Raw genomic sequence first — 15654 nt, 5'->3', positions numbered from 1 at the left:
AAAAAAAAAAAAAAATTGCAGCATCCACAATACAACTGTAATGACACAGAGGAACAATATTGTTGGAATCACTTTCAAAAAAATGTTCTAGCTGATAAACGATAAAAGAATTGACAGCCAATCAGAATCCATCCTGCTTTAAAGAGCTCTAGCATTTGTGCATCCTGTGCTTATAATAAACAGAATGTCTCTGTGATCTTTGTAGTTATTGTCCTCGGTGTGAACGGGCCTTATGTCATATCATGAAATATGGTTATGACTGAAGCTGTGATGACAAGTTAGTAAACATATTAAAGTCCTGCTCACAGTGTGGAGAAAGATGATGCCTCTCCCTTTATGTGTGGCATTTTTCATTTTGGCATTTGCATTGCATTTAATTTTTAACTCTTTCTCTGCCATTGACGGAATTTTCTGGCTTTCCATGTGTTCATTGTTATATGGTAGTGTGCGCTATTACATATCTTCTGAAAGAGTACGGAAACTCTGAATCAATACAAGATGAAGAAGAAGCAGAAACAAGCTAATATCATGATATCAAATATCATGATCATCAAACTTTAAACAGAATATAAATCAAAACTGCCGAACATTACCAAATTAATTGTCAACCCAGGAATCTGTATAGGGTTGATAGAAGCGATCTACTCCGTCTATGTTTTGGTCATCTGAATCTGGTCTCTGAATCCAATCTGGATGTAGTCTTTGACAAAAAATGCTTTTCTCAGCTTTTTAGCCAAAATGTATGAAACTTGCCTATATTCATGTGTTGATAAGAAAGAATGCATTAAGCTATAAAACTGATTTTTTTTTTAAGTTCTTTCTTTTGATGTATTGCATGTTCAGATATTTCTGAAAATGATCAAAAATGCTGGCGGTGACTGGCAACTTTTAAAAAAATGCTGGCGTGGAAAGTGTAACGTGAAACAGAATATTTAAAAGTTGAGACTTTCTTTTTTTTATTATTTAAACAATAAAATAGTAATACTATTTATAAATAATAATGATACAAATAAAAAAGTAGAGACATACACAATAAAGCCTGCATAATATACCACAAAAATGATTATGGTCAGTTGTTATTTTCCTATGTTAAATGTTCTGACTATAAAGCTGCAAACTGATACACTGATGTCTGTTTTCTGTCCAGGTGTAAGCAGCTGACCTACTCTGATGACCTTCCCCAGATCTCTGTCGTCTTCATCTTTGTGAATGAAGCTCTGTCTGTCATCCTGCGGTCTGTACACAGCGTGGTCAACCATACCCCGGCACACCTGCTCAAAGAAATCATACTGGTGGACGACAACAGTGACAGCGGTAAGGACGCATCCCTTTATGTTTCCATGAATGATTTATTGCTTTGTTTTCACTGAAACCAATACAGCTGCTTAACGTTTACCGGTTTCTCTTGTTGCTCCAGCCGTAAAAGCCTTTATAAAGAAAGTGTACATAAAATGCCGCCTGAATAAACACAGCACGGCATCCTCAGATAAAGTATGACTAACCTGTTTTGGTATGCCGTAACAGTCTGTATTTTGTCTGAGCAAGCAAACATTTTTGTTGCTTGGTTAGAGACTGCGCTTAAAGACTAACAAAAAGAGGAAAAATAAACAGCAAGAGACAAACACCGCAAGAGTAAACCTTTAGGTGTGTACTCTTGCACACAACTCAAGGTTTATAAATAAGCTTTAAAAGGCAAGACAGATTGTTCATTTTTCTTTGAGACATTATTTACAGTTCCCACTGACGCTGTATGTTGTGCAGTCGTTTTTATCTGGTCAAACTGCTCCGAAGTATCGGACTAACTAAAAGTAGTGATGCTTCTAACTGAACATTTTTCATTAGTGTGACAGCAGCAGCTCAGCTGTTCTCAAAATAGTTTAGCTTTTTTCAGTAATGAACTATTTTTTTGGTGTCACATAAAAATATGTTTTCTGTGTCACGTTATTTATTGCATACAGCCTTAAAACCAAGCAAGGTGGAGCAATAATGAACCATTCTCTCTTCTAGAACCCTCTTCATCACTGGGTTTTGTTCATGTGAGTGCAGGTTTGGCTCGGGATTGAGGACACATAGAGGCTGCAAAGAGGGCGCTCATGAGCACCCTTCTGAATCATAAAATGATAAATGGGATACCCTACAGGCCCGTGGACCTCATGGACACGTGTGAATGAAGGCCATGAGACCGCAAGTCCGCATCGAGTGTGCCATTTGACACAGGGCCACTCTCTGAAGTACTATGTGGAATTAATTTAATGAATTGGTTCTTCTCCTGATCACAATTAAACTTTTTAAAAACATTTTCTGTGATTTTCAATAGTTCTCTGAGTCCTCAGTTGAATAGAGATTCTGGAAATCGTTGCACTCTATTTTTAGCCTTTACGAAATAAAGGATTTCATCAAAAATACAATAAAAACAGTAGTATTGTAAAATATTATTACAATCGAAAACAAAATTTTTATAACTACATTTAGTATTTTTATTTATTGCTATTTATTCATAATGTTATAATGTCTTTATTTCAAATAAATGGTGTTCTTTTTAACTTTCTATTTGTCAAAGAACCCTGTGAATATTATCATGGTTTGACACAAATATATTAAGCTGCAAAAACGGTTTTTAACATTGATAATACAAAACATTATTAGCAATTGAGCACCAAATCAGCATACTAGAATAATTTATGAAGGATCATGTGACACTGAAGACTATCATAATATTTTGTTTTTATGCACTGGATGTTAGCCATAGCTGCATGCTTGCTTTAGCACAGTCTAGCTGACATAAGCAATGCTCCATAAATATGCTTGCTTTCTTTTTTCCCCCCATGGCCTATTGCCCACGATTTAGTCCTAGAATTGATCAATTGGATATTTTGATTTTAACTATTATGTTATTGATAGACTATTATGATTTTAAATCATAATAATATTTCACAGTTTTTACTGTATGTTTGATCAAATAAATGCAGCCTTGGCAAGGATTCGTTTAAAAGTAAATAATTAACCAGCAAAAAATTCTTAATGATTCCAAACTTTTGACCAGTAGTGAATGCATTAATTATGCATTATAAAATGATACATTTCAATATTCCAGTATACTCCTGAATGTTGTTAAAATTTCCCTTTTAGCAGATATACTTGATATAAATTTAAAATGCCAGTACTTCTCAATCTTGTTTGCAAAAAAAAAGAGATACGCACAGAGGTGGAGCATTGTGGAGAACAGATGACTGGCAGAACCACTATCTTCCCAATTTGCTGTTATCTCACACACTCAGCTTCTCTGGATGTGGCCTTGACCGTTTCTAATTTCATATGCTAATTTCCTGCTGATGCTTCAGCTTCTTCCAGCTGACATTAAACTGTTAACATGCAAAGGTTGCCTACTTGACCTTTTCTCTGCGCTGTAGCTTGTCGTCTCCGGTTTAGCGCTCGCACCCAAAAAACGGCTGGAAGTACAGGCGCCCTCACCACTTGAATAATGAATTGACCTTAGCGAGCGTGTCTCTGTCTCTCTAAGTCTTCTGTCCATTATGAAGACGTTTAATAGAGTGCCGTTCTCGTGTTACACTTTTCACTGAAGCCAATAAGGTTTTTGTCCTCCTTTTCTGTCCCTCCATCATCCCTGTCTGTTTGGATTAATCTCAGCTGAATCCTGTTATGCAGGGTAGCATTCATTCTTACCTTGTGAATAATATTAAGGGACATCGTGTCTATTTTTCTCATCTCATCAGACACGGAGTGGTATTGCACCCTTGAAATTCAATTCATTTAGACGTCGCTTGTAAACAGATAATAATGGGTTTCAGTCCAAATGAAAAGAAATGTAGGCCCTTTAGATGAAGAGTTTGTTTAATACTTTTCAAGGATGTTCTTTTATTTGAGACTCCAGCTAGTAAATGACATCTGGCTGTATATAGCAAACTACACAATTTAAATCCTCATACGTTAGGCCAAATTCTGTGGATAAAATTAGTGTTCGTCCCAAAATAATAATGTTATCATCATTTACTCACCCTAATGTTGTTCCAAAACCATTCGCTTTCATTCATACTTTCTTATTTTAATTCTATGGAACACAAATTGATTTTATTTTTTTTTTTTAATTTGTGGATGATCCCTGTTTTACTGAAGCCCAATGGCACACACATACACGTGCATCCATGAGGAAAATGGCTTTCTTTGCATTTCAAATATTTTCATAATGCTCAATTTTGATCTGCTGTGTTCCAGAACTTATTTCTGCTGTTCTATTCACAGTATGATGGATGGATATTTCTTCTTCATTGATTGGTGAATGATTATAAAATATTTCTGCCTCATGATTCTTAATTTCAATCTCATTCAGAACGCACCAGAGAGAATCCTATAACTTCTAACAGCACATTTGTGTGTGTGTGTGTGTGTGTGTGTGTGCACGCTGTTCGACACACACTGAATTGCGTTTTGTGCCCGCCCTAATATGGCCGTGTTATAATAACTGGAGCAGAGCTGACATTAAAAGCAGTCAGCGTGAATATAATTTATGAACATATTTATGTACTGTACTTTCACATTATATTTATTAATTTAGCAGACACTTTTATTGGACTTGGGTGAATTTCAGGAAAATGCTTAAGAAATGTTTCTCAAAAAAATTACATTTCACCCCAAAATCAAAAACAAGAAACAAAATTAAGTTGAGTAATTTAAAAAATGTGTGTGTACTGTGATGAGAGCCTGTTAGAAGACAGTATTTTTGCATGTGTATATATCAGTATTAGAGCCCACCGATATATCATTTAGCCAATATTATTGGCCGATATGAGCCTGTCGCCGATATATCGGTATCAGCGAATATGCCGCCGATATGAATATATATATATTTTTTACAGAACATATAACGCAGATTAAATGCTTCTGAATGGTATAATTACTTAGTTTGTCCAGCAGAGTGCGCTCCATTGTTTGCTACTGGCGACCCAGGTCAGTGTAATGTAGAGATGAGTGGATGAGCTCAAACTTCACCCGAGTCCGCTGCTTAAAATTATCCGCCTGCCACCCACCCGCACCTATATTTGATCGTCACATTACAATGATTCTAATTCTTAGTTTTGCATGATGATATGATGAATGGATGGTTCATTTTTAACAGCAGATTCAGTGACGTTAGAGACTAGAGCTGATCTGCGCATCACGGCACACGTGTCCAAACTTTTGACTATACTATAACATAGCCTAAACATAAAGTGTATCAGCCGATATATCGGTATCTGGTTTTTTTTACTCCCTAATATCGGTATCGGCATCGGCCCCCAAAAAACCCATATCGGTCGGGCTCTAATCAGTATACATCATTGTAATAGTCATTTTACTAAATTGCATTTATATTTATAATATTTGCTTATAATAGTAATGAGAATGAGATTTTTTTCAGAACACAATGGCAATTCAGGGGGAAAAGTGCAGATATAATGTTAAAATAAATGGTCATACTTGTTCTATGGTCTATAATGTTGCAATAAATAACAAGCCCAAAGGTGCTTGATAAGCATCGCTTATAATAAGTGGACATGGCAACCCTTCAAGCGCACTCTGTGAGGTGGCCTTCCAAACATAAAACATGACAGCTCTGTTGATGGTGGTTTAGTATTTAAATACAGGTGTCACTCCTGAAACGTTACAGTATGTATGTGGCCTATGAATCTTTATGGGCAAACATAAAAACATCTCACCTTTTATGTAAAATAATTTTTAATCATATTCTTGGGTGATTAAATCCAGTGCCAGGGTTTTCTATTGCACCGACACACTGAAATGTTAATCGTTCTTCTAAGCTGATGAATGAGAGGGGAGGTAGATGTGTGCATCAGTGCCTTAAAGAGTGCTCTGTTCCTCCTAATTCCTCTCCCCATAGAAACTAGAGCACTCAGAAACCTGCAGGAAAGAGCCCAAACACTCATTTATCTTCCTTGAGTGTGTGTATGTGTGTGGTTGTCTCTCTGAGTGTGTGTGTGTTCTCCTTGCACTCCATTTGTTTACGTCCCAGAGTTCTTATTGAATGAGGACAGATAGCTAACTCTGAGAGACTAAAGGAGTGGGGAGATTCAGGCAGATTTATTTACCATGTCATCTATAGTGCCACGAAAACCTTCTTTTTTCTTTTATGCTATTAAGTTTATCGTATAGAATTCAACACTTTTTTTTTTTTTTTTCGTTCAAAATCATGAGCGAAAGGGGATACACTCTTAAAAATAAAGGTTCTAAAAGTTTTTTTTGTTTGTTTTTGCAGTGATGCCATAGAAGAACTATTCTGGTTCCACAAAGAACCTTTAAGTAAACAGTTCTTAAAATAACCTTTTTTTTTGTAAGTGTAAAAAACATTTAAAAAATCTATAGAATCTTTTCCGCTATTAAGAGCATTTGTGCAATGGAAAGGGGTGTTACAGGGGTGTTTCTTCAGATTTTAGCCATAAAACATGCTTTTCACACTCTCACTGTGCATATAACTGTATTATGATATAATGTTTTGTCTTGTTTGGGGGACATTTGCATCACATCTGCATCTCATTAAGAGACAAGATTTCATAGCTTGCATTTTATGTAGCCAAAAAATACAAAATGAATGAATATTTACACTTAGTGCTTAATTTAACAAATTTGGACACACAAAAAAAGCGCAAAATAAAAATAATCAGATTTTTACTTTGTATTTGTCTTTTTTTTTTCTGTTTTCTTTAAACATCACATTTCATTTCTCATCTCATTTACACTAGATTTATTAATTTAGAAGGCGCTTTTATCCAAAGCGACTTACAACTGAGGAAATACAACAAGCGATTCATCTTAAAGAGGCAAATAAACACAGGAAGTGCTCATGATACAAAGTTTCAGACATTGGGCCTCATTCATGAAACACAAGCAGAACTAATTTTTGTGTAAATTGTTCGTAAAGCCGTTCTGATGTAAACTTTCGAATTCATGAAAATGTAACTCTAATGAGAGCAGTCGTATTTTCAAAATGTTAGTTGATACGAAATGAATTTACACCTGCTCCCTACCATGTGCAAATGGTGCGTAAAACGTTCTGTGTTCTTTTTGGCAAACTGATGACACTGAATTTTGATGCACTAATAATTACAAGTTCATCTGCCCTTGCTCTCTTTTTTAATTTTTTTTGCAGCTGAGTTGATAACTGTAAAACGCAGCGCTCGTCATTGTCACTATTTACCCAGTCGTAAATAGAGGACGGGTGGGACAAATAGCGACCAACCATCCTACTTAATTCATAGGCGGGGATTATGCTAATTGTGAATGAGCGTGCACAAGAATGATTGGAATTCATTAACATACACATGTTTAACTATCAAATCGGACATTTACGAAGCGTTTGTGAATCAGAGAGTGAAGGAGAGTTTTCGGGAAGGTCTGTTTTACGTGCAAATTACTCAGAATTTACTCATATATTTACGCAAGTTTCAAGAATGAGGCCCATTGTTTTTATTAGAACAAGCTAGACAGGTTAAGGAAAGAGCTAGATTAAGGAAAGAGAAAGCAATGTTTTTGTTTTTTTATTTCAGGATGACGAAAGAGATGAGTTTTCGGCTGTCGCTTAAAAATTGTCATAAAAACAGATATAAGCAACACAACTATTTAAATTTTGGTTAATTTCACTCTTTTTTTTTTAGATTATTAGATGATTTTTAAAATGCAATCAGTTTTGCAATAGTGTTTGATGAATTTATAAGATCAAAAACCATTAATAATCAATGCCTTCACAATAAAACCCATGCATAAAAGGAACAAAAACAAAAGAAGCACAATGTGGCATGAAAAAAGGGTTTCCAAGACAATGTGACCTTCATATAATAAAAAGACAAATGTCGAAGTCCCTGTTATTGATATAGGAGGTTTGGATTTCCTCCCTTCACATGCTCTGTTTTTCTCTTGTAGTGGAGCTGAAGTTCAATCTGGATCAATACGTGAACAAGCGATATCCCGGCCTGGTGAAGATCGTGAGGAACAGTAAGAGAGAGGGACTCATACGAGCCAGGATTCACGGCTGGAACGCAGCCACTGCTCCTGTTGTGGGCTTCTTTGACGCCCACGTGGAGTTCAACACAGGCTGGTAAGTGGGATTCAGTCTTTTATTATTTTATAAGGCATTGTCTCGCCACTCAGAATATCACTGGCGTGCTTCACATGACAAAGCCTTGATTTAACATAGAATATTCATCATGACATCAATGGTAGCTTAGACTTCAGTGAGGAAAGCAGCCTGATGGATTTTTATCTGAAGCATCTGTCAAAAATGAACTGATAGATTAATGATCTCAGAAATGGATGAATCAGATGTGCCCCAAATTAAATAACCATTTTCCTCTCTGAATGTAATGGGCTTCCCTGTTGAGAAGTCTTTTTTTTTACGCTGGTACATGCTGTTTAGTTCTGGTCTGGTTAGAACCGGCGTTCAAACCACAGTCCAGGTAGAAGAATAAAGTCATTGTTTGCTGCCTCCAAAAACACAGAATGACTAATGTGCTGAGACTTGCTGTACCCACCGCTCTCTCAATCCTTAAATGAACTCAAGCATCCTTCATCTGTCACCTCCTTCAACTCAACAGCAATGAGTTCTCATTAAGGCCTCCCATGAGAGTAGTATGACCTCCATTTGGGAATTATGGATTAACCATTAATGAGCTTTTCCTCTTTGTTCCACAACATAAACATTTAATGGAGAGATGATCACTGAATGGGGCCACCGTCTCAGGCGCATGATGCCGGATCAGCGGTCGGAAAGACAGGAGATGCATACCTCATTTTGGAGCCAAAATTAAATTAGAGTTTCATTATCGCTTCCCTCGTGCAAAACTTGGATTGCTATTTCATTTAAATGTCTTTTCCTTCTGTGTGAGCTCCAAATTTCAAGGTGTGAATTGAAACGGTTGGAAATTAAACGCATTTTAGTTTTGTATTTAAAAGGGGTCATATCATAATTTATTGTATTCCCCCTTAAGCATTCCCTAACATTACAAGTTTTTTTTGTGTCAAAAACAGTCATTATTTTGTTTTTCGTGCCAATTTTCCACCCTCTATTTGGCTTAGAATTCTGCTTTTAAGAAACACCCTCTTTAACATTTTTTGAAGTTTTGAAATTAGCATATGTTTTCACAGCACACCAATGTCTTGTATGTCAAAAAGATCAAGGAAAATGTGATTCCTCATCACCTCTTTAACATACTGTTAGCTCAAAAATAAAATCTCTTCTGAGCCATGATGAACTCCTATCCTCATGTCAGCACTGCCCTATTCCTTCAGCCGTTACTCCAATGTTGTCAGATTGACTCGGGACTTTAAATTCACATCGTTTTTGCACTATATTCCCATGTTGTTCCCCCGTGTTTATTTTGTTAAAAAAAAAGAAAAAAAAAGAAAAAGAAACACATTTGATGCATAGTTGAGAACTTTTTTCTATTTATAGAAACATAAAATTTTAAACTTTGAAGTAACTTGACATAACCACACTTACAAGCACAGCTTCAAAGGAAAGTTGATTTCATATTGGCAGTACACTGTGCTGGAGGTTTGACAATTAGCACTTTGATATATTAGTTTCAAAGCAAATGGAGGCAACTAACAGAATTCCAAAGAGGCAAATTAGTCAATATATGAACTGCAAGAGCATCGGTCACAGAAACACTGAAAGTATTTCATGTGTTAAGGGCAACCGTTTTTCAAATGTAGCATCAATTCAGTAAAATTCAGTAAAAATATAAATTAATAAGGGTTTTTGACATTTGTGAGTGAATTTTCCCTTTCACTAGGTACTCATATAGTGCTGTGCCTTGAATACAATACCCAAATGCCATGCAGACTGTGCTCAGCTCAGATTTTTTTTCAGTGTTTTGCTGTTACTTAGTAATTTCTTTATTAAAGCAGGAACTGAAACAACCCAGACGGAGCGTGCAGATAAGCAGTGCTGTCAGTAAGCGCAGTGAATTCCTTGCTTAAAGTTTTTGCCTTTCCCAAGAGGAGTCGATGGATGTTTCACAGGACAGTTGCTAAGTGGCACAAAAGTAGCTCCTCAAATATGACCACAAACCTCAATCCTCTTCACTAAAAAAAAAAGAACACTGTATGTCATGAGCTTTACAAAGCTCAGATTTATGGCAGGGCTGCTGTTCCGAATCCTCTTGTTTCTAAGGCCAACACACAAAGATATAACCTGGTGTATTGAGCGTAAAACCTGGAGCCCTGGGCAATGGAAAAGGTATTATGGTCTGACGAGTTATCTTTCAACCTCATGTCTACCTCCCGACAGGTTTGGCAAATCTTTTCAACTCAAGCCACGTTTTATGCACAGAGGGGATCAGTAATATTATAGGCAGTCGTTGTATGGAAGTCATGTTGTGCATTGTACTGCAATGGCCAAGGGATATATTTTATGTAGTATATACAGTATGTTTTTAAAAGAAGTCTCCTATGCTCACAAAGGCTGCATTAATTTTTTTCGCAATTGCAGTAAAACAGCATTAATGTGAAATATTGTTACATTTTAAAATACCTGTTTTTAATTTGAATATATTTTAAAATGTAATTGATTCCTGCTGAATTTCAGCAACCATTACTCCAGTCCAATCATGTGACACTGAAGACTGGAGTAATGGCTTTTGAAAATTCATGTTTTAGAATATGAAAACAACTTATTTTTATACTGTAAAATATTTACAATATAAGTGTTTTTACTGTATTTTTGTATCAAAAAAATGCAGAGACTTATTTCACTTTCTTTTTTACCGACCGCAAACTTTTGAATGCTAGTGTATGCATCTACTTATAATTCTGCACGTTCTGTGTTATATTTCATGGACAAGTAAAATAAGTTCTGATTATAGCAGATTTTGGCATGGGTGAATTTTGCAGTCAGTCTACTCCACATAGCTACAGTTGCATATGTGTAATTTAAAGGGGTCATATGATGCGTAGAGGACCTACAATAATGTACAGTATTTGAAAAATAATGTGTTTCTTGAACATTAAAGCATGTCAACATATTCTGTTACACCAAATACACAAAATAATGATCTTTAAAAAAGCATCATATGACCCCTTTACTTTGTCGTCTGTATGCGCTAGCTTGTGAATTATGTAATTTTCTAAAGGTGTTTCAGTCTTCAGTGTGAGTGACACTTGTGGACAGCACATAACAAATTATACCACAGCCTGTAATTCCACCCTAATTTGAGCTTGTCGGCCTGTCAGATTCAAGATGTATTGTGTGTGTGTGTGTGTGTGTGTGTGTGTGTTTGGCATGAAGTTACAGTACAGCCAGTCCAGTGGGTCATAAATTGCACCTACTGTGCCTTACACAAAACCTTTTCTTCAGCACAGAGCACAGTGTTCTAAACTCATTCATTATTCATGACTTGTTGAGGCAAAGTTGAATTGGAATGACAGCAATAAAACTGTGTAAAACTTTTCAAACAAGACATTGTCAAGCCAGCATTCAAAGTTTGCCTTGCCAAATGAGCTTTTCTAGTTAAAATTACAGTTTTATAGCATTTTACTGGAAGAACATAGAAGGTCCATCCATTGATCACTGGTTGAAAGATCTGCCACATTACAGTATATTCCATTGGAAAGAATACGCTACAGTATAAAGGGCAAACTGAAGGACTACCATAAAAATTGGAATCTGTTTATACCGTTTCTGGAAAATAAGCAAATATTGGCACAGGCAACGTTAGATACCTCTCACTCTACTGACTGATATGTATATACATGGTGTGCTTTTGTATTTGAAAATATGTGGATATGTCGTTTGTATAATAACTTCTTTACCTGTGTAATTTAATTTTTGGATGTGGGGAGGAGTTAAAATATATAAAAAATATATTTTCTCTCGATATTTTCATGCCATCTTCCATTTTCTTTCAAAAAATACGTTTAAATGATTTTTTATGTTTTTTTAATTAATTGTAATTGCACTTCCTTACAGTATGAATTTCCATTCTGAATCTTATTTGCTGCTTCAATTAAAATTCAGCTATTTAATTCGCAATGTCACACCACCTTGTTTTATGCACATTCTGTGAATTTTATTTGATTCTTGGTGTTTCTTTTTTAGAATTTTTCAGCTGCCTGAAATGAACGAGATCTACCTTTGCGTTCCTAGTCACAATCGGTGTGTATTTCAGTATGCATTGTACATACATGCCTGTATTAAAGTATCAGGCTCCTGACAGAATTTCATTACTCATAAAACAAGTTTAACCTTTATAGAGTGGCCCAGCGCAGTGTTCTGTGGACTGGCAGGATTAGCTGTGATTGTATGAATACAGGAGAAGGCCTCTGGTGAGCATTATTGATTATTCATGACTTAGGTCTTTTATCATCTGCTGCTGAATTCTAAAATGCTTTGTGTGTGTGTGTGTGTGTGTGTGTGTGTGCGTCATTAGATGCTTGACTGGTAATTGTCATCTGTAGGCCAGCTTTTGTTTTTTGTTTTTCCGAAAAGTATTTCCAACCTTCCACCGCTGTAACCTTTTGCCCTGTGTCCTATTCTTCCAGTCCCCATTGTTCACCGCGGTGTTTGACATGCTCATTCTCTGATCTCTCATCTCTACGCCTCCCTCTCTTGATCTCTAACACCTTTTCTCTCTCCTTCAATTTCTTCTCTGCCTCCGGATTCTGAGGAGCTCTGCTTGATTTAAAGGGAGACACACAGTGATACATTAGAGAATCTGAAATTCATTGTAAATGTGGTTCTAGATTGAACAAGTGTGCAGTAGTTGTTTATCAGCTTCTTCTGTGAGTGTAATACTTTGATCTTTTGATATGTTTTTAAAGCGGAAGTGTGTGTTTTTTTCAGTTTTAAAAATACTTTGTCGCAGCTTAGTGTGCTGAACTGTAAGTAAGCCATTCCTAAGGTTGACTTCTTGAAGACTGTAAACACTGTGTCTGTGATTGTTTGAGTTGCCACACAGCTCTTTTCCGTATAATTTAGAGTTTAGAGTTTGAAGTGGGACCAAATAATGGAAATGGGGTGGTAGGAGTGTTTAGAAGACCTGCAAAAAATCCTGAAAATCATTATTTTTGCCCTTCCCTTTGGTCCCATAAGTGGCACACATATTACACACTTCAGCTTTATCGATTTTGTATTTTGCTGTGTGTGTGTAGAAGGTTTTGCGTACATTGTGAAGACCAAACGTCCCCAAGAGGAAGATAAAACCTGAAATCATCTGTATTGTAGGAACCAGACAAGTTTTAGGGGACAGAAAATATCACCAGTTCCTCACTAATATAGTAAAACAAATGTGTGTGTGTGTGTGTGTGTGTGCATGTACACAGGAGTTATGGCTATTTAGGCTTTTAATTTCTTCTGTCAAATTCCTTATAACGATTTACTGTCCTTTCATGTACAAGATCACCGAAAGCTCCCAGAGATTATTGCTGAATTGGATGTAAATTGTGTACAACAGGCCATGTGTATGCTTTCACCTTTGCTTCAATGGATGTGATAACTGAAGCCATAAATATATTCATAAACAAAGGTGCCAAAACATTCTATTCTTCATATTAAGGCAATATAGGATGGCAGAGACTGATAACTGAGATGGATTATGTGGGCCAGAATTTGACCTTGTTGAAGTTGCTGGACTTGGCTGCACTTGTTCACAGTGGGTGAAAAAAGAACTGTGTGTGTGTGTGTGTGTGTGTGTGTGTGTGTGTGTGTGTGTGTCTTAGCTGACTGTAGAAAACGTGTGTGTTTTAGCTGACTGTTAGATGTGTGTTGCAGAGCTACAATGTAAAATTGAAGTTCACTTAATTAATTTGTGTTGGGACTGGATGAATCCTTTTTGTTACATTGCATTGTATAACTAAGCAAAGGCAAAGTCCTGCTAGACTTATATTCAGTTATGTTGGACATTTAAAAGAGTTTCTGTTGTAATTTTTGTAGTTAACATTGTGCTGAAGAGTAGAGCTTATGGCTTTTTAATTCCATGTGAAAGTCCAAAAACTTGCAAAAGAAAAGTAAATTTTAGTAAATTTCACTTTTTTTTTTTTTTCAGTGTAGTTGACTGGATATGTTTACTAGTTACTTTTGGTTAATCTGGGAACCTTTAGCATACAGTGTACTGCGGTTTGGGATGCAGTAATCCTAGTCTTGCATACTATACAGAATGAATAGTATGTGGATTGGGATTCACCCTAAACATTATGCAGAGAGACACAGATCAGTTTAAATCTACATCTAATTATTTAATTACAATGAAATGCATTAATGGTGGTTACTAGGGCTGTGAATCTTTGGGTAGACAGCGAATCGATTCATAGGTTTTCGATTCGATTCAAGAACTATTTTTGCAAATTCAGAATGATGTGTCCATTGTTAGATGCTAGTTTAATGATGCTATGGCATGACATAGCATATGTAGAAATTTATGTAAGCCAAGATTAAAAAAAAGAGCTTTAAAAGTATTATGTATAGGCTAACAGGGGTGTAGCCATGGGTGTAGCCATCATTTCAGAAGTGACAGAAATGTAAAATGGAATAATTGTATGTATTGTAGGATATTAGACCGAATCAGACAATCTAAGATTTGGTCAAAACATGGTTGAAACATGAGGAGCCGAATTCCACAGAGGCCCAAGACAACAGGATGTTCATAAATCAGACCCTAGCACTAGCCAGTCTGAAGCAAGCCTAACCAACTCTTTCACAGAACAGCTTTCAACATTAACACAAAAGGAACACACTGATCATAACAACTCAGGAAGGAGATTGTCAATTTATTTTGACTGATTAGCATGTTCATTTCATTGCAGATTCGAATCGTAACTTGTAACGTCGACCAGAGTGTTTTAGGATTTGCCCAGATGTCAGGAATAAAAGAAGGAAAAGAATACTCATAGACGAGAGAGTTGGTGATCCCATACGTCTTTATACGTAGCTTCAAATGATCCTCGCACTCTCCGCATACATGGAGGAGAGTGGGGAGAAAATGACAAGACACACTTTGGCCGAATTACAAATAACAATAATAAAAGAATCAGGATGCTTTCTGGAGCAGAGTATAGTAGAACAGTCCGCTATATTACCAGCGCAAACGTTACCCAGGCACACCCACCTAGACAACGCATGACATCACAGGAGGTGCCTTAAAGGTACATAACAAATTAGATGGCCGTTACAGTGTGTGTGTGTGTGTGTGTGTGTGTGTGTTGCGTGTGTGATGTAAGCAGCGCGCGACCGCTTGAATGAATGAACGCAGAGTAAGTGAATAAAGTTAACATCTGAGATCGTACAATAAGGTAGAAGTTGAGCGTTTTCCTCATTTTTGTAATGCCTTGTTTATAGCTGAATTTATTTCATTGCGTGTTCCAGTGCATTTCAATAGCTATTCTCCCTGAATCTCAGTCACCGTTAGCCGAACGGAGCTAAACTGCAGTAATTCAAAGGAAATAAATCGGTGGATAAAAGAATAGTTTTGAGCGTGTTCCTCAATCTATTTATCAAAGCCTTATTATTCATAGTTTGATTTGCCAGTGCGTGTGCCATTGTCATGCCATGCTATTCGACTCCCTGGGTTAAACATTAGAGAATAATGCTTGCCTGCCTGTGTCTGTTCACAAAGTAAATTTAATCTCGCTTAACACTGCATAAAGTTAATA

At 36.4% G+C, this 15654-nt stretch overlaps 1 protein-coding gene across 1 annotated transcript in view; it reads left to right on the top strand.

Moving 5' to 3' along the window:
• The window catches only part of galnt9 (polypeptide N-acetylgalactosaminyltransferase 9), a 94614-nt gene that overhangs the window by 23746 nt on the left and 55214 nt on the right, over positions 1-15654 (top strand). Inside the window, exons 3-4 of the mRNA XM_016444762.1 lie at positions 1148-1314; positions 7933-8107. Coding sequence (XP_016300248.1) covers positions 1148-1314; positions 7933-8107 — 342 coding nt within the window. The remainder of the gene's footprint in view (positions 1-1147; positions 1315-7932; positions 8108-15654) is intronic.

This window comes from Sinocyclocheilus anshuiensis, unplaced genomic scaffold (assembly GCF_001515605.1).
Source record: "Sinocyclocheilus anshuiensis isolate Anshui unplaced genomic scaffold, SAMN03320099.WGS_v1.1 scaffold1136, whole genome shotgun sequence".
Classification (NCBI taxonomy): Eukaryota; Metazoa; Chordata; class Actinopteri; order Cypriniformes; family Cyprinidae; genus Sinocyclocheilus; species Sinocyclocheilus anshuiensis.
Note: the sequence above shows the minus strand (reverse complement) of the source record. Positions and strands in the feature narration are given on the sequence as shown.